We start from the raw sequence: 25,955 nt of genomic DNA, 5'->3' as shown, positions 1-25,955 counted from the left end.
GCTCTGTTCCAAAAAAAGTCAGTTCCCTTAGGGAGAATTATGTAGCTCTTTGTTTTGCTTTTCCCCCTGGGAAGACCACTACACCACTACACTGGAGCTAGGGGTAGGGTGGCCCACTTCTCCCAGTGACACTCCTGGTCTACAAGTCAGTCACTGGATAGGAATGGTAACCCCTAGTTTTATTGGCTTGCCCCTTTCAGCATGGAACATCTGCTGTACAAGAAAGCTGGGGGAAGGGGCAATTGGAGTCCAGTATTCTTGGCCTGCCATACCTGGGATACAACCTCCACCGTGGGAGTAGGGGCTGAGTAGACCAGGGTGCCCCAACCCTCTTGGCCCATCCTACCTGGGACAGATGGTCTGTAATACAGAGTTGGGATGTATTAGAGATGCCAGTGGCCTGTCTTTCCCAGGGTGAAACTGTACCCTAGCCTAGTTGCTGAGCAGAGAGGGAGCTCCGTCTTCTAGGCAGTAAAGCTTCCATCACACTGAGCTGAGGAAGGGATGGAGAGGGTTGTGGCTCAAATGCCATAGACTTCCACTGTTCTTACCAAGATTTAGCAGGCTTTCTTGAACAACTGTTTCTCCATTTATTGTATTGACTTTAGGACAATTTCCAGGTACTTTATATCGTTGTTTTTAAAAAGTAGTTTTCGTCAATTAAATGGTTGTTTTACTGAGGAAAAAGTTCACCAAGCTCCCTGTAACTCCATTCTAGAAGTTTTCATTTACTGTCTGTTTTTGTAAACAAATTTTTATTGGAACACAGTCATCCACATTAATTCATATGTTGTCTGTAGCCACTTTCATGCTCCAATGGCAGAGTTGAGTAGCATCAACAGAGATCTACGTAGCTTGCAAAGTCTGTAGTAGTTACTCGCTGGCCCTTACAGGAAAAGTTTGCTGAGGAATGACTGTGCTGTCTTTCTGTTCTCTCTATGGAAAACAACACTACAAAATTGTTGTCATATGAAGAGCAGATTAAAGAGTATGCAGTGAGAATTGAAGGAAAACTTGTGTCAGTCAATTCATTTGAAAAGTCATTGTTCTCTGCTTTTGATTGTTTGTGGTATTGGTCAGTTTTCAAATTTTTTATTTTCTTGTGATGCATTTTCTTATTCTAAATCAAGATTCCATTTTATACCTAATTTAGTATTTTTAATTTTGTAGTCTTCTTAAAATGGGCCACTAAATTGTGTAAGCTTCCTCCCTGTGGGAGGAAGGGGAGCCATGTGATCAGATTCAAGTTGTAGAATTGTGTTCCCTGCTCTCCAATGTTCTACTCCCTATATTCATGGATTTTTTACCACCTCCTTACCTTCATTTCCATATTTTCTTTAAATCGGCTTTTTTACTTAAACAAGTAGCTCTTAGCTGTCTCTGGGGTCACTGGCTTGACGTGCCGCTTGCATCTTTTTGAGTGTTTCCTGTATGGGCACACCAGTGGCTTCATCCTGGAGACGTGGTGAGGGCAGGCTCTGGCTGAGGGACAGAGTAGGCTGGACAAGGTGTGGAGGACGGTGGGAGGCCAGGGTGGTGGTTGGAATAGCTGGGGGGGCGGGAGGGAAACAAGACCTCACTAGGCCTCCCGAGGGGCGTGGAGCTTCCAGGGGTGAGTAGGACGTCCTCTCCCTGTGTCTCCAGGGCCAGGCAGTCCTCATGAGCACTGCAGGATGAAAGGGGTGGGGGACTTGTGAATGATTGGTCAAGGAAGTGACCTTCTGTCTTTCAGCACTGCTTTAAAGGACACTGCATCTGGCTGACACCTGACATCCTCAAACGGGATGGCAACTGGGGTGCCTGGAGTCCATTCGGCTCCTGCTCACGCACCTGTGGCACAGGGGTCAAGTTCAGGACCCGCCAGTGTGACAACCCACAGTGAGTTGGCCCTGATGTTTCCCAGCCTTCCTGGGTGGCAGCTGCCATCCCTGAGGCCCCTTGCTATCCTGCAAGGCCCCTGTGGCTCTACAATGGTTCTGGAGAGGTCACAAGGGCCAGCAGCCTTGTCCCCGCCTCACCCTCCCTGGGACAAAGCTGAGACTCAGAGAGGGAAGGCTCATGGCCCAGGTCACACACCCTGCTCAGGGCAGCACTGGCCCTGGAGACCTGGAAACTTGGTCTCTTGACCTGCTGGCCTTGGCCATTCCCCCACTAGGCCTGCACCCTCCTTTAGACACTGGCTTACTCTGCCCTTTTTGGTCGAATCATTGAGGATAGAAGATGGAACAGACACCAGGAATTGGGAATAAGGAGGAGGAGGGCTGTCTTGGGCCCCAGGATGCCAGGAACCTGAGCAGGAAAGCAGCTGTTTGCAATCAGGCAGAGGGGCAGGGTCAGTGACACGCCACCTATGCCCAGCTGCCCAGGGGAGAGACAGCCTGGAGAGGCTGCTCCCGTGCCCACCAGACTCCTACCTCTAACCATGCTCCCCCTCCTGTTTCCCATGCATGGGGCCTGCTGTGCTGTCGTCCCTACCCCTTCCTGTCCCTCTCATTTCCCCCCACCCACCCCACCTTATAAAAATCTCTCTGGTTCATGCCCCTCCTCAGCCCACAGCCACTTCCTTATTCACGCCCAGGCCACTGCTCCTGCCTGAACCCTCGGCCTGGGGCTTGCCCAGTGCAGTGCCCACGAAGAGGGAAGGTGTGGAGCCAGAGTGCCTGGGCCGTGGGCCCCTGCAGCCCCATGTGATTAAGGGCAAGTCAGTTAGCACCCCCCGCCCAGCAGCCTGTCCTTGGGGTTATTGTGGGTGCAGGTACCCTAACGTGAAGGGAGCCTGGCATGCAGGAATAAGCTCCCACAGATACCAGCTCACTGGACTTCCACCTGCCCCTTAGAGGCCCCTCAGTTGCCAGGAGACATGTGGCTTTTGTCTTTCTTTCTTTGGCCTGTCCAGTGTTTTAAAGATTTTATTTTACTTGAAAATATTTAAAATCTGGAATTTCACATAAAAACAAACAAACTAGATTTCCAGCTTCCAAATTGGGCACCATAGCAATGCCAGACCTACATATAGGCTTGTGGGCAGCTAAGGCTACCCTGTTCGTGGGCAGCCCCACCCAGCCGTCTTCACTCACCTCCTCCACCCACCTGGACGCCTTAGATATTAGGGCTGGGGACCTAAACCTTAAACCTCAGTCCCAGGCTCATCACCCTTCTGTGGGTCCCAACAGATATTGTACATGACTTTCTGTGCATGTGCATTTTTCTGAGAGAGCAGGTCTCTAGCTTCACATCAACTTCTCAGGGGAGCCTGTGGCCCCCAAATTTAAGCCCTGCAGGTTCTGGGACCCGTCCAGACTGCCTGGAATCCATGTTCTGCTCAGCTAGCCTGCTGCATCTTCTCTGGCTAGGCCTTGAGCTGGCCACCAGAGAGCCAGAGGGGTTCAGCCTAGGGAGAGGGGTCAAGTCCATGTTGGCTGGGAAGGAACTAGTGTCCTGGGCTCCAGCAGTGGGGCACACAGGCCTGGTACCAGCCACCTCAACTCGCCTGCAGTCCTCCCACTTCTGTCTGCCTCCTGCCCAAGGCTCCAGGCTACTGCACCAGCCAGGAGCAGGGGCAGGAAGCAGGCCCAAAGTGCTCTGCACCTGACTCCCCTCAAACAACCCTGGGCTATTGTGCTTGCCTCAGGATGAGATTGCCCAGACAGGAAGTTAGAACTGCAGAGGCTACAGGGTGCTGGGCAAGGACTGTGGGGTTCCCGTCCTGTGGCGCAGTGCATGGGCATGCAGTAAGTGCTCAGTAAGTGTGATTAGTCTCAGCTGCCCGTTCCTGTGCTGATGGAGTAACTCAGGCCCAGGGTCCATAGTCGGGAGAGCAGGTCTGGCCTGACTTTCCCGCCCACTGCAAGCGTCCAAGCCCTCACCCTTCCTGATGCTGGGCTCTTGGGTTCCAGGGGACTCATCCCCCTGGCCTGGCCCTGGGGCAGCTCATGCAGTCCCGGAGTGGGGAGGTCCACGTTCTGTCCCTTCCACCTGCACACTCTAAGGATTTTACCCCTGCAGCTGGCCCAGCCTCTGTGCTGGCAGCAGAGGACAGGGGCAGCAGTGACAGGAGCAAAGCTGTTAGGACAGCCTGTGAGCCCTTCTGTTCACAAAAGCTGTCAGTTGCAGAGACTAGCCAACCCCTGCCCAGTGCTGTTCTCGGCCTCAGTGACTGTCAGACAGTGTGGATGCAGCAACATGGAGCTGTGACAATTGTTTATTTACACCAGCCTCACCCACATCAGTGGGAGACACGCCGCTGTAGGGCCCAAGCATGTCTGAGCTCACAGGCTCGCACAGCTTTGGTCAGCAATGCAAGTGGCCCCACGGGCTGCCCCTTCCCCTCAGTCTCCAGGAGATGACCGCTGGACCTCATGCTATCTCATTTTAGTCATTACACCCTGTGCTAGTCCGCAGCTTCCCCATGACACTGGGACAAACATGAAGATGCCTATGCAGTCCCTAGCTGGACCCTGCCTGCAGGATTGAATTCCCACTGTGTTCCTCATTGCCCCCACTCTTGTGATTGAGAAGCTCCAAATAAGCTAGTCTCCAGCTCTTCACTTGCTCTCCCCTACCCCAAATTCTCCAGCTCACATCTGTTTTGAAGTTAGTTACATTGATTTCCGTTCCAATCAGTATGCTTCCTGCCTGAGCTGGCCAGGAGCTCCAGGGAAAGCCCAGCCCTTCCTGCTGTCTCCGCTGGTCACTGCCCCAATGCCCCAGACTCCGCACATCTGTACCCCCTTCTGCTGACACCCTTGTTGGTGTTGTCATTGGTCTATGGTCCCATCAGTGACTCTGGTATCAATCTCAGAATTGCCCTTTCTTTCAGTTTCCCATCAAACACTGAGGCCCCTTGGTTCATCCTCCACAAATTTCTCCGATCATTATTTCCATTGAGTCCCTTGAGGGGCCTCATGGAGGCCAGCTCCTTTCTGGTCCTTTCTACCATGCTGCAACAGCAGTTACCACCCTTCATCACAGGCAGAGCATGGCTTTTGATCAAGTCTCAGGGGGGACCTCGCGTACAGCGCGGCTCTGCCACTCTTGGCTGATGGCGACACTGAGGCCCCTCCCAGGTGCTGGCCTGCCACACCCCATTTGCCCTGCCCCCCTTCAGATGCACCTGCCAGCCCACTGCTGGTGCCTTTTCTGTGGGGCTAGTGCTTTATGGGCCAGTGCTGTTCTCAGCGAAGTGAAGGAATTACAGAAACGCAGCCCAAATTCTCTGAGGTGGAGGATGGTGGACAGAGCGTCCACTGTGTGCCTGCGCTGGTGAAGATCCTGTGCAGCCAGATTCCGCTATTTCAGAATTGCTTTTTGAGTTCCCTGTGGGTCAGGTACAGGCCGAGACCCGGATGTAGAGGAAACTCACCTCGGGGCCCTGAGGGAGGGCTACCAGTCCTCTGTGCTTAGTGTTCTGGGGCCAGGAGGCTGGGGGACTGCCCGGGTCCTGTGGCTGCGACCGGGAAGGGCTGAGTCCCTTCACTCAGCAGAGCTGCCCGTGACATGTGAGACTCAGGGCTCCCCCAAATCCCACAAGTAGCGCCCTGAGTGCTGGCCTCTTCCTGTAAGTTATTTTCTCTGTCCTGCAGCCCAGCCAACGGGGGCCGCACCTGCTCAGGCCTGGGCTATGATTTCCAGCTCTGCAACTCCCAGAACTGCCCTGACAGCCTGGCCGACTTCCGCGAGGAGCAGTGCCGACAGTGGGACCTGTACTTCGAGCACGGCGACGCCCAGCACCACTGGCTGCCCCATGAGCACCGGGATGGTGAGCCTCTGAGTGGAGGGTCCAGTGAGCCCAGCGGACAGGGCGGAAGGGCGGACTGGGGCTTGCTTTGTCTGGTGCCGCTAAGTCTGCATGAGCAAGGCTGCCAGCCGGTCATAGGGCTGCCAGCAGAGACCACCCTGGCGGTGTGGCTGCCAGGGCCACTCCCGGGCAGAAGCTGGGGGCTCCAGGCAGGACAGCAGTCCCATTGGAGTCAGAAACCGGCCTGGCCAAGGATGCAGGGGGGAGGGGGAGGGGGAGGAGGCGCAGCGAGTGCCCTACTCTTGCTGTCGCTACCTGGTAGATGAGGCTGGAGTTGTGCTATGAGGCCCACTCAGGAATGGGGCTGGAGATTGAGCTGGGCGGACCCTGCCAAGGAACCAGGTTACCTCTAGCCTTCTGTTCTTTCAGTCAAAAGTCAGTTTCAAGTGTCAGAAAAGATGACTTGGAATGCTTTATGCATTAAAAGGCATTTATTGGCTTCTAGGAACTGAAAAGTATGGTAGCTTCAGGCATGATAATGTTTGTATTCCATTTGGGTCTCCTTCCCCCCGTGATGGAATTTTAAACATACAGTTTCTGTTCCTCCCAGGCATAGGCAGGGAGGGCCCGGCCTGGGCCTCTCTTCAGTCTCCATCATCCAGGTGTGTTACACCCCTCAGGAAGGGGTGCCAGAGCAGACAGGGTCCCCCCCCGGTTGAAGGCTGCAACCTGGGGGGCAGGGTAGATAGCCATCAAATAATGACTCAGTGTTTTAGTGACTTCTGAGAGAAATGCAGATAAGAGAAGGTGCCAGGAACCTGAGAATGAATCAAGGGGCGTCTGGCTTTATTTGGGGTTTCAGAGAAGGCTGACTGAAGAGGGTCTTTAGGTGGAGAGCTGGCAAACAGCTAGTTACCTTTCCCCGCATCTTGGGGTCTCTTGGTGGGGCCTTCGGGGCTGGAGACCCAGGCTGCTCCAATAATAGCTTGGCGCAGCTGGTAGAAGTGCTTCCTAAGTCCAGTACCCCAGAGTCAAAGGCCTGAGACAGAGACACGAAGGGGGTTGCAGTCTCCTGGCACCTTTCCCTTTCCTGCCCCAGGGCAGGTGCATGTTGGGGGGTGAATTCTCAGAAGACCCTCCTGGGATTTTCTCTTGAGTGGACTTGGGAAGGGAGGTGAGCGATGCAGCCAGTACACTTCGCCAACACCCTGCTGCCTCACTTCCAGCCAAGGAGAGGTGCCACCTCTATTGCCAGTCCAAGGAAACCGGGGAGGTGGTGTCCATGCAGCGCATGGTGCATGACGGGACGCGCTGTTCCTACAAGGATGCCTTCAGCCTCTGCGTGCGCGGGGACTGCAGGGTGAGTGCCATGAGGCCAGCATGAGGGTGGGGGTGGTCTCAGGGTCGCAGCTTCCTGGGGTTGTCACCAGGACTCATTCAGGTTACGCATGCAATGTCAGAAACAGCCCCTGGAACAGGGCAGCCTCTCAGTAAAGGCTGGTCCCTCCTCCCCTGTGCCAGGGGCTTGCAGCCTAGAGTGTACCTCGGAGCCACCAGGGAGCTTGGGGCTACTCCTGGGAGATCCTGACTCCTCGGACCAGGCTGGGGCCCAGGAGCATGAGTTTTGCAAGCTCCCCAGGCGATTCTGATGCACATGGTCCTCAGGCGACCCCTTTGAGGCATTGCCACATCCTTGCACCCCGTTGGGCACTAGATAGCTTACTCTTGATCAGGCCACCAAGGGTCTCGTTGGTTTAGCTCTTTGTAGAAATGCCTGCTGTGTTTTCTGGCGTTATGTCCTTGGTTTCAGTCTTAGGCTGACACAAGAACAACTGTGGGGTAACCTCAGGATACAGTAGTAATGTGAACACAGACTTGTCCCCTGCCAGACTCCCTAGAAACAACTGGAAGCCTCTGTAGTTTTTGGAGGCAAGACTCATTGTAGGTGTCACCGAGGCTGGCTCTCCTCTAGAAGTCTCTGCAGAGAGCCTGGCAGAATGCCTCGGGCATCCCTGGAGGAGGGAGTGAGGCTGCAAGAACAAGGAGGTGGGGTGCAGGGAAGCTATAGACAGCTCTGGGCTTTTGTCCACTCATGTGGGACCGCAGCCTAAGGTAAAGGAGGCCCCTCCAAGATGCAGGGGCAGGGGTGGGGGGACACTGGTTCAGCTTGAGCCTCCCAGGGAGGCCGGGCCACACAGTCTGCTCAGACAGTGAAACCAAATCCCCAGAAACAAAGACAGCAGTGTTTCTTCTGTACCCACAGGGCTTTGAATTATGGAAGTGACTGAGTGATGCCACAGAGAGGCCAATGCCATTGAAAGATTTTATTACTTACATTTCCCGAGAGAAGGGCATGCCAGACTATGCAGGGCCATGTGGGAAAGCACTGGGTTTGGCCTGGAGGCGGGAAGGAGCAGAGAAAGCCTAGGCCAGAGCTTTCATTGGGGTTTCCATGAGAACAACAAGGCAGAGCAAGGAAAACAGTTTAGGACTGGCCAGTCTAATTCCAGCAGGCTTCAGCTATAGGGGTGCTCTCTAGATGCCTGCTGCCTGGCCCTGGGACGATTCTGGCAGAGGAAATATAGTTCTGATATGTGAGAGATAAAGCAGGAGGCAGCAGGATTGGCTGGTTTGTGCCTGAAAGGCATGGTCGCAGCCTAGCCCTCGGCCATCTCTTGGGACATCAGAAGACACATAAAATTTTAAAAAGCATCACTAATACAGAAAGTAAACTTGGGAAACATTTAGTAGTAGAAGGAGCTTTAAATGGCAGCTATGAATATGGTTGCAAACATAGTGGAGAAGTTGGAGCCCTAATTCACCATCTTGGTGGGAGCGGCTCAGAGCTTCACTCTTGACATTGATGATTGAGCAGGTTAAGTGTGCCGTTAATTAATGGTGATTTTGAATGGTAACAGCAAGATGATAGATTTTTGCATAATTAGAAAATACATATATTTGCATTTATATCTGATCATATGGCAAAAGTTAGAAAACAGAGTAGACAGAAAGATTGAAAACACACAAAAGACAAGGGTAGTGGTAAGATGAACTATGTGAGAAGTAACACTGCAGGTGAATATGAAACTCTTATTTTAAAAGAATCTAATACTGGATTAAAAAAAATAGGATCCAAGTGGATGCTGTCAGTTAGAGACTATGAAAGCACAACAACTCAGGAAGGTTTAAAGTGAAGTGACAGCGAAAGGCATGTCAGGAGAATGAAAGATGTGTGCACACATAACGTACATACACCACCGGGAATCAAAAGAGCACCAAGAATTAAATGAGGCTCATAGGGTCATTTTGTTTTAATCAAAGGCACGGTCTACTACCTTGATAAAGTAATAACATGCTACCAAATGTGTCCTCTAAAAATGGCTGTGAAAACAGGAGAAATTGAAATAAGCTGGCATATTTCCTGATTTAATAACTCACCAATAGGATTTCAAAATAGGTCTGAAGGGAGGCAAGCAGCCCCTCACTAGCTATATGCCCCCGCCCCCCATGAGACAGGCACTGCCATCACTACCATCTCGGCTTCAGCAGAAATGGAATCAAGCCGTCAGCCTCCTGTAGTTGCTGGGGGCAGCCCACAGCAGCCATGCAGAGCCACTCAGGGATACATGGCCATCCCCAGCCTGACCTGTCATTGGCCCATTAACCCCTTTACAATCTAAAGTGAGATTTCAGGCCAGTAGAAGGACCCTGTGCTTCACTGGCCTCTTGGATTTGGTTAAAGTCTTAGTATCATTTCCCCCTAGTTCATTTACAGGCCGCTGGATATTAGACAGTGTCTCTTGACTATCTGTAGATGCTTGCCAAAATTAGATGTTCCCTGAGCCAGGGATGGTGCCTGCCTGGGCCTGGACGGTCGCACCACCTGAGATGAGCTGGCCAGCAACTGCCCAGACAAAAAATCCCTGTGTCAAACACTCCTCTGGGTGGTAGGCAGGGTCTATTTGACTGTGATTATTAGACACGTCCTGATTTCAGAAATAGCAAAAGATGAAAAAAAATGAATGTGTCTTGGAATGGAGGAGAAATGGTGACAGGCCATTTTAATTTCTCAAGGTTTAACAGGTCAACTGGTTAATTTACTCTATTTTCCTTTTGTTAACCTTCTGTGACTTACAGAACAAAAGCTCAGTTACAGCAACTGTTTTCAAACATATGTTTCATTTTCTCTTTATCCGGGCATCCTTCTTATCTTCCAGCTACATAGCTGAATTTCCAGTTAGTGCAAGCTTTTTTAGATGAGCACATGAGTGGATGAAGATGTCCTAAGAGCTGGTTCTCTACTAACGCACATGATCCCTGGGCCGACTTCTGTCAAGTTGGGCTCCAGAGTCGGGGAGAGCACCTTCCCTGGCACCTGTGCACATCTGTGCTGGCAGCCACCTGCCTCCACAGCTCTGAGGCTTTGCCCTCCTGCTTATTCTGTAGGAAACCTGAGCTTTCAGACCCCTCAGTTGAGAGGCTGGAGCAACACTTCTCCCAGGGAAGTGCACTAGTGACATTCTGCACCCAATTCCAGTGTGTAGGTTTCCCGTACCAAGCAGGCCTACAACTCAACTCAGTTCTGACACTATGTACCTAGAGACAGCATCAGATCCCACAGGTTAAGGGCTCAGTCCTGCAAGACTGGCCCCCAACTCTTAAGACCCCAGTCACAAGTCCAGGTTGTCACCTGTATGTCTGACAAACTGCCTATAGATTGGAGATTTCCATGACCTCCTCGTTGGGTCTGATTAATTTGCTAGAGTGGTTTACAGAACTCAGAGAAACATGTTTTGCTAGCGCACCAGTTTATTATAAAAGAATATAATTCAGGAAGAGCCAGATGGAAGAGATGCACAGGGCGGTGTGGGAAGGGGTGAGGGGCTTCCATGCCCTCTCTCAGCCCACCACTCTGCCTGCATCTCCATGTGTTCACCAACCCAGAAACTCTCCAAACCCCACCCTTTTGGGTTGTTATGGAGGCTTCATTACCTAAGTATTGTTAACCTAAGAATAAAAAGGCATTTCAACGTGAGAGGCACCAAGCATTTCTTTGAGATCAAGAACAGCTACTCTGGAATCACTGATTCAGGCAGAAATCCAAGTAATGTTCCAAGTAGGAGACAAAGGCAACGGGTATTTATGAGAAAGGGAAAGGGAACAATTATATCAATAGAGGGGAGGCATTTCTATTGGTGTAGATGACATAGTGATGTTAATTCTCAACAGTATTTTTTATTTTCAGCCCAGGAGTCATCAGTCCAGTTGTCATAATAACTGCTTTCTTGTTATCTTTGCAAACAGTTCTTTGGAGCACAGTGTTACTTTAGACCCAGCCCAAAGGTTATTTTGCCCTATTTTAGCATTCCAATAATTCCAGCTATAAGACAGCCAAGCAGGGATGGCAGCTCTGCCTCCATTTTAAAGTGGCTCCATTTAGCTCTGCCTGCCTGACTGTCTTTGAGCTGGAACATGGGTCTTCTGCCTTCGGACTCTGACTCAGACTGGGACTATATACGTCTGCTCTCCTGGCCTCTGGCTTGCTGGTTGCAGGTCTTGACTTTTATGGATCCTGGCTTCTCAGCCTCCATAATTACATGTGGCAATTGCTTATAGTAAATCCATCTAGCTATTGATCGAGCAATAGATCAGTTGAGACAGAGAGAGAGAGAGAGAGAGAGAGAGAGAGAGAGAGAGAGAGAGATATGATAAATGATAGATAGGCAGATAGATAAGACAGATATTCTGTTGGATAGCTGTGTCACTCATTCTTTCTTTGACAAACCTGCAGTAAGACAGTAAATAGAATAGAAATTGTTTTCTTAAAATAATAAAGTGGCTCCATTTATTATTATTTTTTACAGTATGATTGATTAAATCATTGGTCATTGGTGATTAATTCAATCCTCAGTCCCTCTCCCCTCCCTGGAAGTCAGGGACTGAAACTTCCAACCACCTAATCACGAGATTGGGTCTCCTGGCAACCAGCCCCCATCATTAGGTGTGTCCTAAAGCCATCTCATTAACATAACAAAAGACATCTTTATGACTCTCAGCACAGAAAATTCCAAGGGTTTTAGGAGCTGTACTGGAAATGGATGAAGACCAAATACATATGAGTTTTGACAAATAAGTTTGCGAACTTGTTGCAATGATGTTGCTAACATTTTTTTTTTTAATCAGAGGGATTATTCATTGTGAATTTGTACCAACTGGACAAACAGTTAACCAAGTTTACTATTTGCAAGTGCTGAAAAGGCTGCATGAAAAGGCTAGATGACCTGAACTTTTCGCCAACAATTCATGGCTCTTGCATCAGGACACCGGAAAAGCTCACAAGGCACTGTCTGTGAGGGAGTTTTTAGCCAGTAAACAAATAACTGAATTGGAACACCCTCCCGATTCACCTGATCTGGCCCCCAGTGACTTCTTTCTTTACCCAAAGATAAAGGAAATATTGAAAGGAAGATATTTGGATGACATTCAGGACATCAAGGGTAATACGACGACAGCCCTGAAGGCCATTCCAGAAAAAGAGTTCCAAAATTGCTTTGAAGGGTGGACTAGGCCCTGGCGTCAGTGCATAGCTTCCCAAGGGGAGCACTTCGAAGGTGACCATAGTGATATTCAGCAATGAGGGATGTAGCACTTTTTCTAGGATGAGTTCGTGAACTTAATTGTCTGCCCTCTTATGTATTTATTATAAATCACAACTGCCCTGGCCTGAAAGGGGGTTCTCTGCTACTCCTCTTCTCCCCTTGTCCTCCTCCTCAGCTTCACCTCCATCCTTCACTGTGGTCATTTACAAGGACCACATCCTCTTACCTGGACAATATCCCTGGCAGTGTGGGCTGCTCTGACTCCATGTTACAAACGTGGAAACAAACTCAATTTCTGAAAGACTGTATGGCCGAAGTGGCAGGTTGTGCTTTCAGCTCAGACTTCAATGCTTTAAAAGACCAATTTCCCCCCCAGTTTATCACGTTCCCTTCCTTTGCTAATTTTTTTCCCTCAGAAATTATTAAAATAAAAATGTTCATTTTATTGTTTTTCACCCTGCTCACTTCCAAAAATGATTCAAAAGGCTTGTGATCATGTAGATTAATAAAACCAAAAGTTGTTAACTTCTATGCACACATTCAGAAATGATGCATGAACCGCTGCTCTGTAGCCTCTTCATGGTTTAGAGCCCCTACCCTGAAAGGTCCTTGTAAGATGAAAGTTAGAAATCTGAGAGCAAAGGATGGGGAAGAGGGTCTCTCCAGAGGTGGTGGTAGAGGATCTTGAGGTGAGAATTGGCTCTGAGCTTTCTGGCAGCCACGGCAAAGAGGGAAACATGTGATGCTATGGTACATTCTAGGACAGGCAGGGAGAGCAGACTAGCTAGAGGAGAGGTCATTTTCCCTGCTGAGCTAGGAGAGCAGTGGGTATGTATATTGGTATGAAAGTGGTCTCAGGCCATTGACATGCAAAGGCTTCTTCCTGTAGAGCTTCTGTGATCCTGGGAATGGCATGCTGCCAGGCTGTAGAGAGTAAAGCAGCCTGAATTTATTACTGCTTCTATTAGGTGGCCCTGGGCAAAGGAATATCCCTGCTCGGTGTGGAATAATTTTCGCTACTGGAGTGGGCAGTGTTGAGAAGATTTGTTGAGAGAATGAAGGCAAAAGAGTTTCTACCAACTCTTGTCATCTTCTGTCCAGACACCTGAAGACAGACTGAAGAGGACATTGTGTTCCTGGGGCAAAGTGAAGGCTAGGGCATCCAGGCCTACGCTGTGGGTGGGGGTCCGGAGGGGCCGCTGCAGAGGCTGTGTGGCATGGCCCTGTTAGAAGGGGCAGAGGCCAGATCTGAGTTACAGCTCTTGGGACAGGAGTGCTCATTTGGAGGCCTGTTTGCCAAGCCAGGACAGTCTCGGGATGTGCTGTTTAGGCTGTGCAGAACCCTCTGAGGTTACACTGTCCAGAGGAGTAAATGAGTGAGGGGAATGGCTGGTCCTTGAGTGGGCACATAGGGTGCTCCAAAGCCCTGTTTCCTTCTCCTGCATTGGGAACTTCTAAGAAGGGATGCCTGGGAACAGGTGCCAGTGCCCTTGGGACACAGGTCGGGCCCGAGTGGGGAGGGGATCTCAAGTGACACTGCACCCTCTCCCCACGCAGAAGGTGGGCTGTGATGGGGTGATCGGCTCCAGCAAGCAAGAGGACAAGTGTGGCGTGTGTGGAGGGGACAATGCCCACTGCAAAGTGGTCAAGGGCACATTTACGCGCTCACCCAAGAAACTGGGTGAGTGAGCCCCTCCCTCCGACCCTGGGACCTGAACTCACGTGGCGGGTGTACATGGGACAAACTCGACATTGGGGATCTGCCTGGGTTCATGACTATTCTGGGGATGTCTCGGAGGGTGAGGTGGTGGGAGAACCTAAGTCAGAACAGCTTGAGCCAGGCCCCAGAGTAGGTGGGGGACAGGGTGAGTAGGGGCCTGGCTCACAGGGTCAGGGCACAGGATACAGGTGCAGAGGGTGGGTAGATGTCTATTTGAGGACAGGGGCCTGCCGAAGGCACCCCTCTTCTATCCTCTAGGGCTGCAGGGCAGCCGTGGGTCCCTTTTTCCTTCCCCTTTGCCCCTGCCCCCAGCTGTCTGTTGGCAGGACTTCACTGCACTGGTCAGTTCAGGCTGCTGCCTCTCTGGGTGGGTGGTCAGGGCCGTGAAACACGGGCCTGTGGAGTTGCCTTCAGGGGCACGGCCTCCGTGCTTTGTCCCTACCCAAATGGCATCTCTCCTCTCATTGGCTGTGTCTCCCCACATCCCAACAAAGGTTACATCAAGATGTTTAAGATCCCGGCAGGAGCCAGACACCTGCTCATCCAGGAAGCAGACACTACCAGCCATCACCTGGGTGAGTCTCAGAGTCCAGGGAACACAGCAGATTCACAGTCTGACCCTTCTGGGGATGGGCAGAGCCCCTGGGGCCAGAGGCCTGGCTGGGGGCCCTGCCTCCCTGTCCCTGGCTCAGCCCACATGGTGGACCTTTCTTGGGGTCACCTCCCTGTGGAGAGGCCACACATCGGGATCAGGGGGGTCCTGGCAACAGCTGTAGGAGGCTATGTGTCTAAGACATGCCACTCACACCTCAGCCCACAGAACAGTGATTCTCCATCCCAAGGCCCCCTTGATTGCTCCCCTACCCACTGGAAGGCAGGAAGGTCTGCAAGCAGCAGGGTCCGGGTGGCCCACTGCTTGCTCCCCTACCCACTGGAAGGCAGGAAGGTCTGCAAGCAGCAGGGTCCGGGTGGCCCACACACACCAACCAGAGAGGGTACCCCGCTGGCCCCCCTCCGCGGGCCTGGATCCTGCCCGTGGGGATCATGGTGGCGCTACCTTCTGCTGTTCTCAGCCATCAAGAACCTGGAGACAGGCAAGTTCATTTTAAATGAAGAGAACGACGTGGATCCCAGTGCCAAATCATTCATCGCCATGGGTGTGGAATGGGAGTACCAGGATGAGGATGGCCGGGAGACGCTGCAGACCATGGGCCCCCTCCATGGCACCATCGCCGTTCTGGTAAGTCGAGGCAAGGGCCAGGCCCGGCGCCTTCTGGCTGCCCAGGCCAGAGGACAAGTGGTCACTGAGGAAGGGACAGAGGGTCCTGAGCACCCTCAGCCTCCCTGCATCCTTCAGGCCACAGTTGGAACGGCCCCTCTGGCCTGTCCTTTGGACCAAGGCTCTCCATCTATGTGTCAGAGTGAGAGCAGAGGTGGAGCCGCCAGTCGAGGCCTGGGTGACCTCAAGCAAAGCCTCCCCTGTGAGGGTTTTGGTTTCCCTGTTGAATGACATTCACAGCCCCCCTTCATCATGCTCCTTCACATCTGCTTTCAAATCCAAACCCTGCCTCTGGGAGTGACCGACGGGGCTCCGGATGTTAGACCACCAGACCCAGGTCACACTGGACTTTGTCCCTGAGCAGGACTGGACCCCAGGTCTTCTGAGTTCAGGGTCACAGGCTGCTCCTGCTTATAGGAGTACAGAGGGGGCTTGATTTTCTAACGACTTTTTAAAAATTAATTGCATAAGTAGTATATTTTATCTGTAAAATAATGAAAACCCTACAGATAAGGCTCAGGTGCCTTTAGCCCCTTTGCTAGGGGCAGCACGCTTGGGGGCAATAGGCATGGGACCCGCACCCATCCTAGGGCATGTGCTGTGCTCCCGCCTGCCCCTCAGGCTGTTGGGGACTGTCTGTGTCAGCGCACATGCAGGCGGGCACAGGACCTGCAGTTTCTGTAATGGGCAATTTGCCTGTTTGCTAACAGGTATTTGTAATCCCCAAATCAGTACTCAAAGTGCTTTTCACGGTCATTTGTGGGCAAGTGCTGAGCAGTGAAAACTTTGTCGCCTGACATGCTGGTCCCATCTGAGGTAGAACACGAGAAGTCCACAGGCTTCTCGTTTTAAGCTCCCACTGTAAACAAGTGTCCCTGTCACAGTTATTATGCGCTACGTTTTTCACATTTCTGTGCTCTTACGGGATAATTTGCTGTTTAAAGTGGCCCCAGCTAGTGCGGCAGCGCTGGGTGGTGTCCCTGTGGAATCAGTACGTGCTGGCTGAGCTTCCTTCAGGCCCGGGTGACAGTGTGCTGGCCGTGAGTTCATGGTTAGGGAATTAACTTATATTAATAAGGTACCTTTAAACAGAAAGACGCATAAAATAAGGATACATATTGATGGTTGACAGAAATGTCATGACCAGAGGCTCTCACGGGTTCAGTGTTGGGCACTTTCTAGAACATACCACGAATAACGAGACTGGGCGGTAAGTGTGCCTTGGCTGACCTCTCCACATTGACTTTGAAGAGATGGAGAGCTGGGTAGGCACACTGACGGCTGTGTGGGGGCACAGGTCATCCCGCAGGGACAAGCCCGGATCTCGCTGACGTACAAGTACATGATCCATAAGGACTCGCTGGACGTAGATGACAACCGGGTCCTAGAAGATGACTCCGCAGGCTACGAGTGGGCCCTGAAGAAGTGGTCTCCATGTTCCAAGCCTTGCGGCGGAGGTGAGGGAACTTCTCGGACTTGGAACCCCAGCAAAAACCAGGGCTGAGCGGGAAGGGTCTTTGGGGTAAGGGGCACCCTGAGCTCACAGTGCCCTGCTGACTGCCTGGCCCAAGGCATGTGCCTGGCATGAGCAGACTGGCCCTGGGGCCAGGGTGGCCGAGGCAGTGAACTTTGCTGGGTGATACGGACCTAGCCCTACCTGGGAGGGACAGGTGAGCAGGGGGCTGGTGTTCAGGCCAGCAGGCTAGAGGCAGCAAGAAGGGCACTTGTGGGGCTTGGATGACACTAGCGTGAACCCACATCAGTGAGAGAGGCAGGAGGTGGCTGGCGGGGGACTGCTGTGAGGGTGGCTCGGACGGGTTCCAGTGGCATTGTGAGGCAGGGCACAGGGTTATGCTGGAGGGGCCCCCTCTGGGGTGATCCCTGACTGTGGTCATTCATTCAGAAAAGCCTTCCAGACTGTCCTGGGGCAGGGGTGGGTGCAGAGAGGTCCCTCTTTCCCCAGACCTCACAGAGTGCATGGTTGGATGGGAACTACAGACGGACAGGAAGTCCTGGTTTACCCAGCGTGGTCACTGCTCCTGGGGGGCAGGGCAAACAAAGGCAGGAGAAGGTAGCTCTGCCTGCAGGCCAGGACCGACCTCCCTCAGATGCCATGTGAGGTCCCACGCCTGGAGGACAAAGAGGAGTTCCTGAGGGGCTGGGGCACCCCCTTCCTGCTGCAGGCAGATGGGAGACTCCTCCTCCAGTGCTTTGCCTGGATACCACCTCCGCTTGAGCCTTCTCACCCCCCTGGCTCTCACCTGCACATCCTGTTTATTTTCACTCTTCATATCTCTTGGACGCATCTGCTACTCCCGTCTTCCCAGTCCTGGCACCACCCCCACTGCCCCACGGCGCTTGTGTGTTCACTCGCCCCCAGAATGACCTATTAAAGGAGCAGATCAGACCATGTCCCTTCAGCAGCTCCCTCTGTTCTTGAGATAAAAACCAAAATTCTCCCCATGGCCTCCGAGGTCCAGGTAACTTGCTGACCTGTCCCACTGCTCACCAGGCCCTGGCCACACTGGCCTTAGGTAGGTGATTCTCCTGGACATGTCATGCTCCTGCCTCAGGGCCTTTGCATAGGCTTTCTTGTCCCCTGGGAGCCTCTCCATTGGATTCCCTCTAAACCAGTACCCGTCCCATGCATTGTAGGATGTTGAATAGCATTCCCCACTAATGCCTGCTAATGCCAGTAGCGCCTCCCTCCCCCAGTTGTGAAAACTAAGTGCCCCAGACATTGCCAGACGTCTCGGGGCAAAATCATCCTCAGTTGAGAACTGCTGCACTAGAATTGTATGGGGGGAACCTTGCAGGACATATTCCTGTGTCAAGCCAACTCCTGGCTCATACCAGGTCTTCAGTACATATTAATTTGAGTAAATGGGTAAGCAATGGGAGAGAAAATGAAACCTACCCTCGTGTCCCAGGAGGCTAGCCAAGGGGCCAGGGAGAAGGCGGTCACTCTCCCTGGCCTCTAACCCTCACTTGACCTGGGGTACTGGGGGTACACCAGGCTAGACATCTCCAGGCCTGGCTTAGGCACCCTGCCCCACCCACCACCCCATCAGAAGGGCGGGGAGAACAGGGCTGAAGCTGCAGGTGAAGCCCCTTCCGTGGCCCCTGGAGGGGCCTCACCACTCCATTGAGCCCCCTCAAGCTTTCATCTCCAGGGTCCCAGTTCACCAAGTATGGCTGCCGCCGGAGGAGGGACCTCAAGATGGTGCACCGAGGTTTCTGCGACGCCCTCGTGAAGCCCAAAGCCATCCGCCGGGCTTGCAACCCACAGGAGTGCTCCCAGCCTGTGTGAGTGCCTGGGGCTGCCCAGGGCCCCACTAGAGGGAGAAGAGGGCAGTCCCTGGGGCTCCAGTGGAGGGAGGTGCAGGCCCTAGGCCTCCAAGTGGCTCCGGGCCTCACATCCCATGAGATGTTTGACAAGTTATTTCTGACTCACACATTTCATGGAGTCTAAGATGCAGCAGCCTGTGTGCTGCACCCCTGCTTCAGACCTGCAAAACGGAAACCATGCTGTGCACCTTAGAGACGGCGCGTGGTAATTCTCAGACGGAGAAACAGGCTCAGAAGGTGCAGGGCTGGACCTGTGGGAAATGTTTCCCAAATAGCCCGTTGCAGCAGCTGCATCCTTGACCCCCAGTCCCGGGGTTTGGCAGGGTTGCATTTCCAGTCCCTGAATGGGGAAGATGGCTGATAAATAGATGGAGGCATTTGGGAGCGGGCGCTGACAGAGTTCTCACTGCTGCCCAGAAAGGTTGGTGATGCCAGCAGAAGCTGAGGTCAGAGGGCAGAGCCAGAGCCAAAGGAGGGAATGAGGCCAGCAAAGTCCCTCAGGCCTGGGCTGTCTGTGGCCCTTCTGGGACTCCCATTAGTGGACATGCGTGGCCCATCATCTGCAGGACCTTGGGCAGAGTGCCACAAGCCTACAGGGCACCTTCATGAGGAAAGGGAAGGTGGCATCAGGGGGAATAGGCAGCCTTCTCTCTGTGCACCTAGACCATAGGGGACTGACATGTTCCACTGTGCCCTGACAGGTGGGTCACAGGCGAATGGGAGCCATGCAGCCAGAGCTGTGGGCGCACAGGCACGCAGGCTCGCTCAGTGCGCTGTGTCCAACCTCTGCACAACAACACCACCCGCTCCGTGCACTCTAAGCACTGCAACGACGCCCGGCCCGAGGGCCGCAGAGCCTGCAACCGTGAGCTCTGTCCTGGTCGGTGGCGGCCTGGACCCTGGTCCCAGGTAAGTAGTCGCCCCTGGCCCCATGTTCTCGGTCCCCAAACCGAGCTTAGGTGGGATTGATGTAGCCAGGGTATCCCACCTTTGTCTGGACTCAGTACCCTGCCCTGGGCCATATCTAGTAGGTCTCAGGGCACCAGTGGTGCCACGTGGTCAGTGCTCTGTTGAGAAACCCAGTGGAATGTGTGTCTTTACTCTTCAGTGCTGGGGCTCCCAGGTGCTACAGGGCCTGCAATCCCAGGAGACTGAGGGCAGCCTGGGCCCCAGGATATGAGGGAAGGCCTGGATTGTCATCTCTGAGGGCGGAGGTGTGGGCAAGAAGGCCTTGCAGGAGGGGAGACGAGCATGGGAGGCTTGGACTTGGGCTGGAAAGAGTAGTGAGGACAGTCTCAGGGACGTGAGGAACGTGTGGGGGCAGGGCCAAGCTGACGTGAGCACTGACATCCAGCTTGCAGCCAAGACCAGCCCCGGGCTCCACGATTCACTAAAGGATCACGGGACTCGGAAGCTGTTGCACTCATGGTTACGGTTTATTATAGTGAAAGGTCATAGAGTGGAATCAGGGAAGGGAAAGCCTACATGGCAACATCCAGAGGAAACCAGGCGCACGCCTCCAGTTGTCCGCTCCAGTGAAGTCACCAGGGATGTGCTTAATTCTCCCAGCAATAACATGCTACAACACACATGAAGTACTGCCAACCAGGAAACCCACCAGAGCCTGGGTGTCTGGGTTTTCACTAGGGATCGGTCGCGGCTGCCATCACACACGCGGGCATATGGTGCCTGAGTGTGTGAGTGCCTGCGTGTGTGTTGACCTCAGTTACTGAAGCTCCAGACCCCCAACAGGAAAGAAGGAGCTCAGCAGAAATCTCATTGTTGGTGAAAACTGACTGGTGCAGCGTAACTTGTGACTCAAGGCCTCAGGCATGAAAAACACTCTACCAGACAGAACATTCCAAGAACTTGGTTCCCAGGAGCTGCTCAAGGGCCAGTCCCAAAAACAGGCCTTTCTTGGGATTGTGTGGGGTTTGAGCAGCCACGTCTGCTGAGCCGGCCTCCCCACATGCAGGGTGAGAAGTTGAGAATTATCCTTGGGCAGGGCTGGGCCAGCTGTGAGCCAAGCCAGAAGTCTGGACGTGATGGCCCCTGAGGGCCCTTCCCCATGGGTAAGGCGAGGGGGCCGGGGCTGGAGGGGCCAGTGAGGGTGCTGGTGTAGAGCCCACTGGGCCGGGGGATCAGTGAGGACGGTCCTCTGCCAAAGCCTCCTGGACCCAGAGCCTTCCCAGGGTCCCCCAGTGCACAGCAGCTTCTCCTGGGCCTTGCGCCATCTGCAGCCAGAGCACCCAGAAGTGCCAGGCCCTGTGTATTCTGTCTCTCTAAGTCACAATAACTGAGACATAAGCACGTGTGTCCCCTCGCAGAGCCCCAGGAGACTGAGGCAGCCAGCCGGCTGCGGCCAGGCCTCTAGCGCAATCTCCCCTGTGATCCTCACTCTCTGCCATGTGTTATGGGGTCACATGCGTCAGAGGCTCTTCCCCGCCCAGCCCAGCATGGGAGGTAGGCCCTGACTGGTGACTCTCCATCTGCAGTGCTCGGTAACCTGTGGCAATGGCACCCAGGAGCGGACCGTGCTCTGTCGCACAGCGGACGACAGTTTCGGGGTCTGCCGGGAGGAGCGACCTGAGACTGCAAGGACCTGCAGGCTCAGCCCCTGTCCCCGTAAGTACTCAGCGGCCCTGTTCCCTGGGCCCCAGCATGCAAGCCCCAGGGCAAGGTGGGCTGGTCCAGGCAAGTGCAGCTCTTCCCACAAGTGGCCAGACTCAGCACCCCTGACCTTGAAGTAGAAGTTGAACCTCCCAGGCCAGGGCTAGGCCCTTTCTTTAGTAAGGAATGGAAGGAACTGCTCATCTCCGGGCCAGTCCCGGGGAAAGGATGGAGCAGACTCAGCCTATCCCTGCCTTCCTGGGACTCTCTGCTGGTCTGGGAGATGGAACCAGACTTGCAGTGAGGGCACAGCTGGGTTCAGCCAGACAGGCGCCCGTGCACAGAAACCAGCCACAACACAGGCTACACACAGACACCTTGGCAAGTGCTAGACATGTGACCTCTTGCACAGGGCCATGCTAATCTCTGTGTCGTTCCACTTTTAGTGTATGTGCTACTGAAGCTAATACAACATGTGACCTCTTTTGGTCCCCAGAACAGCTCAGGACATAGACTACACTATAAGTTCCATCTACGGAGAAGGGAGCTCAGGGGGGTCAGGTGTGCCTGCCACAGCTGGGGGCGTGTAGATCCAGGATTCACTTGGTCCCCGTATTCCTGCGGCAGGCAGTTAGTACACTGCTCAGTCCAGGATCAGTGCACAGATCAGGAGACAGGCCAGGGCCCCCGTGCTGTAGCTACTCCATAGCTGAGACCCAGGATGCATGAAGGTAGGGAGGCTGGGCCCCATCTGTCACAAGGGAGAGCCTTGAATGCCACACTGAAGAGTCGGGCCCCTCCATTGCCCCTCCCCAGGACGCCGAGGCTGTGGAGGGGAGGTGGGGCTGACCTGGTGCCCCAGCAGCCGCAGCCCCTTTCTCTTCTCCCTAGGAAACCTGTCCGACCCCTCCAAGAAGAGCTACGTGGTTCAGTGGCTGTCCCGACCAGACCCCAACTCGCCAGTCCAGAAGACCTCGTCAAGTAACCGGCCTGTTTATAACTCTGCCTCTGCCCTCCAGTGCATGCCCTGCGCCTTGTGGAGCTTGCCATGGGCTCCCCTCCTCTCTTTCTATGGAAAACTCCCTTGACTCTTCTGAGTGCTCTGATTGAATCTGTTTTCTCCTGGGGCCTCTGTGCTCGACCATGTCCTTCGGAGCCGCCTGGCTGCCTGGCCGGGAGGGCAAACCTCGCAGAGGCACGGCCCCGGCATTGGCCTCTTGTGGGGGGCCGGCACCTGGTTGGTGATGGTTTGTAAAGGGTCAAAGATCTGTCATGGTGCTGGAGGGGCCAGAGGCCAAAGTGCAAACGTGACCACTTGGTGACTGCCTCGCACGGCCACATCCCTCCAGGCTGGAGCTGCAGGTTGGAAGTCAAGGGGAAGCCTGCCCAGCCCCTTTCAAACGCGCCCACCATCGAGGCGAGGCCAGGGGGTCTCGGGGCATGCGGTTTTGTGCCGCCGTGATGGGTGGCACCGCCCCGAGGGGCCGGCGGTGCATCAGGGCTTCCCGGCTGCCTCTGCTGTTGCTGCTGCTGCTGACCCTGTGCTGAGTGTGTCCTCCTGACTCGTGCGACTGTGGCCTGCTTCCTGTGGCCTTTGTGTCCAACTTACACAGCCCTTGCCCCCATGCCCTGTCTCCTCGTGGGGTGGGGGAGATTTCAGGTCAAACAGAGGAGGCAGGCGTGTGTCCCTTCAGTGGGACATTGGGACACACCGTCACTCCCATTCTCTGTCCATTAGCTCCAATGGCCTTTTCTCATCGTGCGCACATGACCCCTTCCACAGGGGGGAGAGTGAGAGGAGAGACTGATACGGGTGAGGCCACCTGCCAGTGTGAACAACTACAGAATTACCTCAATTTTTATTGCTTTTTTGCTTAGACAAAACTATGTAGAAAATGCCTTAAAGTTGAAAGGTAACAGGATTGGCTGCTAAGTCCGGCTTCAGAGGGGGATGTGACCCAGGTAGGAGGCTGTCAGGGCAGGTCTGGTGGAGATGGTCCGAGGCATCCACCTTTGGCCAAGGATGAGGTTTCCCAATCAGGTGGCCTGGCTCCCTGCGCCCCTTGGTCTGTGCGGGGAACCAGGCACTCAAGCCACCTTGCGGGAAGGAGACCCACTGGCCAGTGGGCGCTGACTGTTGCTGGAGCCCCCATGGGCGCTCCCACGGCACTGCCTTACACCAGAGGGCAACACGCCTGGCTCCTCAAGTGACCAGTGTAGCACTCCCGCCATCTCTCCCGCTGCCGCCCCAGCCCTGCCCACCTGTGAATAGCATCCCCGCCAACCATGCCAGCCCTCCCGGCACTAATTACTGTTATGTAAATACTCGGTGTGTAATGCGGCCTAATTCTCACGACTGTTAACTTCCAACTTTGACTAGGCCATGTGAGTGACACGAGTGACTCTGGGAAGGTGCACTACGCTCCTCGGCATTGTGCTCTCTGTCTATATGCACTTTGGTTTATCAGGGATATTTTATTAGTGTTTTGTATGTATTTATGACGTATTATCTAGGTTCCATCGTTGCTTTTCTGGTTTTTTTATGAGACGTTAGTGTGTGCCAAAGTGACTGTGAAAATGACCTTTTATTCTTATTAACGCTGGAAAGACTTCCTGTCATGCAGCCCACAAATAAACTCAATAAAAGTTCAGTGAAACTGGGTGCTTGGGTTTGGCACGCCGCTGGCTGGCTCCTTCTCTTCGCCTCCATGGCCGATGGCACTGTGGAGCTGTGGGTGCCCTTTGATTCCTTGGTTTTTGATTCAAATGACTTTACTGTCCCCCTTCCCCCTGTCCCACGTAGATGTTTAGGGTCCCTCCCTCGCTGAGACACATACCCCTCTCCAGGCATTTTTCAAAATGTGTCAGCAGCCTTTGAAGACACTCTACTAGGATTTGGAGTTCTGAATTGTTTGTGCTAAACAAACAGCTACAGGAATGTCTGTGTCCCCCCCTCCTGGTTGGCGCTCTTACAGTCAGGGTGGGGCCCGGAGCCCGAGGTGGGTTTCTCCCCATGGGGTGGGAATGCGCGATCCAGGTCACTGTGCCCTGAGCCACCAGCAGGCCACTGCCCTGGCTCCTGGGGCAGCTCTCCGCTCTCTGTTCAGGGCAGGAGAGGTGCCCATCTGGCCCAGGAAAGTCTGGGTTGGGAGAAGGGCAAGGCAGCGGTGGCTCTAGGCACCTAGCCTGTGACATTCGCAGGTGTGTGTGCTCAGCCATGCCTGCCCTCAGAAGCCACGGTGCCTGTGTGTTTGCTCACCTTGCTAACAAGAACCAGACAGAAGGTCAGGGTCCCACAGGGACCTCCTCACCTGAGGCCTGGGTTGTGTCCACAGTGGGCTTCTCTCTCCTCCCTTTCCTGTGAGGGGCCCCATGCCAGGAAGGAGGGAGATCATGAGAAAGGATGACATGGGGCCACTCTGCATCATAGATATGGGCTGCAGGACACAGTGCCAAGCCTCAGGTGTTTGTTTGTGGGGTGGGGGTCATGGTAACTGTGGCTGAGTCCAGCCTGTCCAAGGATCTGGTCATTGAAAGGAATTCCAGCTCAATAGAGGCGAGGAGACCAAGATAACTTGTGTCTGACAGAACTGCAGCCACTCAGTCTCCCTCCCAGAGGGATCAGAAGAAATCCCCGCTAGAGCTGCAGGCCGCTCAGGGTGGTGTGTGCCTGGGGCCAGGCATGGTGATGGAGGACGTGGGCAGACAAGGGATGCCTCCCACTTTAATTCATCACACGACTGTTTGAAAGGTGAAATGCTGCATTACACCTGATGAGAAAAGAGAATGAGGTTTTCTTCACCCCAGCCCTTTCCAAAGTGTGTGGGGGTGATGGTGGCGGTGATTTAGGTGGCACATAAACGTGGCCTGCGTGCCACCAAGCAGACCCTCCCTCATTCTTGTTCTCCTTCATGACCACCTCAGGAGGGAGTCTCACTTGGCGCGAGTTCTGGTGTCTCTCTCACACTTGTTCATTTCTCTCCAGCTTAGATCTGTGCAGGCAGGAGTATCTCCCTCGAATTTGAGGTATTAAAATTGGACTTACAAATTGACCTAAGAGGCCTTAAATAACTGTTCTTTGTATTCATGTCTAAGGTCACCGTATTTACCACACTAGTTTTCCATGAATGGTAGTAGCATAAAATTTTCTCCTAAAATAAATTTTAAGTTTTAAAAAAAAAAAGGAGTTAGTTTAAAGGGAGAAACTACTAAGCCAATAATAACGTACGTGGAGTTCAGATACAGCCAAGACTGTGGGGAAGGCACACAGATGACTTCAATTTATGAAGAAAAATGGGTTTGCTGTCAGTAACTTGGTCACACGAAGGCAATAAGTCTTGCCAGTTAATTGCTGCTGGAAATTTCCGGAGGTCAAGTATTACGGAACGGGAGTTATTATCTTGGTAGAGACCGTGGGCCGGTCAGTCAGTGCGTCAGGACCTCTGGTGGTATAACTGCAGCAGATGGCCCTCTGTTCAGTGATACCACTTAAAAATACACAACCATTGGCATCCTTTTAAGGGTGGTGGGTAAGGATTAGTTTGAAATTTTTCTGGGCTGATATTAGCATAGCCAAGCTCTTGGCCAGCAGCTTTCTCTATTATCCATTCATGGACTTTAATTTTGAAAAATTTAAAGCAATGCTGCCCACTGTTCACAGGA

General features: G+C 53.3%; 1 protein-coding gene across 3 annotated transcripts in view; it reads left to right on the top strand.

The window, feature by feature from the left end:
* Positions 1–25,955, top strand: part of ADAMTS2 (ADAM metallopeptidase with thrombospondin type 1 motif 2) — a 245,741-nt gene that overhangs the window by 212,359 nt on the left and 7,427 nt on the right. For all 3 annotated transcript variants that reach the window (XM_074312147.1, XM_074312148.1, XM_074312146.1), the window contains 11 exons: positions 1,733–1,878; positions 5,583–5,758; positions 6,964–7,097; positions 13,894–14,017; positions 14,551–14,631; positions 15,130–15,296; positions 16,633–16,792; positions 18,509–18,641; positions 19,385–19,592; positions 21,179–21,308; positions 22,185–22,274. In XM_074312147.1, the coding sequence (XP_074168248.1) occupies positions 1,733–1,878; positions 5,583–5,758; positions 6,964–7,097; positions 13,894–14,017; positions 14,551–14,631; positions 15,130–15,296; positions 16,633–16,792; positions 18,509–18,641; positions 19,385–19,592; positions 21,179–21,308; positions 22,185–22,274 (1,549 nt within the window). The remainder of the gene's footprint in view (positions 1–1,732; positions 1,879–5,582; positions 5,759–6,963; positions 7,098–13,893; positions 14,018–14,550; positions 14,632–15,129; positions 15,297–16,632; positions 16,793–18,508; positions 18,642–19,384; positions 19,593–21,178; positions 21,309–22,184; positions 22,275–25,955) is intronic.

The sequence above is a fragment of the Rhinolophus sinicus genome, linkage group LG10 (assembly GCF_036562045.2).
Source record: "Rhinolophus sinicus isolate RSC01 linkage group LG10, ASM3656204v1, whole genome shotgun sequence".
Lineage (NCBI taxonomy): Eukaryota > Metazoa > Chordata > Mammalia > Chiroptera > Rhinolophidae > Rhinolophus > Rhinolophus sinicus.
Note: the sequence above shows the minus strand (reverse complement) of the source record. Positions and strands in the feature narration are given on the sequence as shown.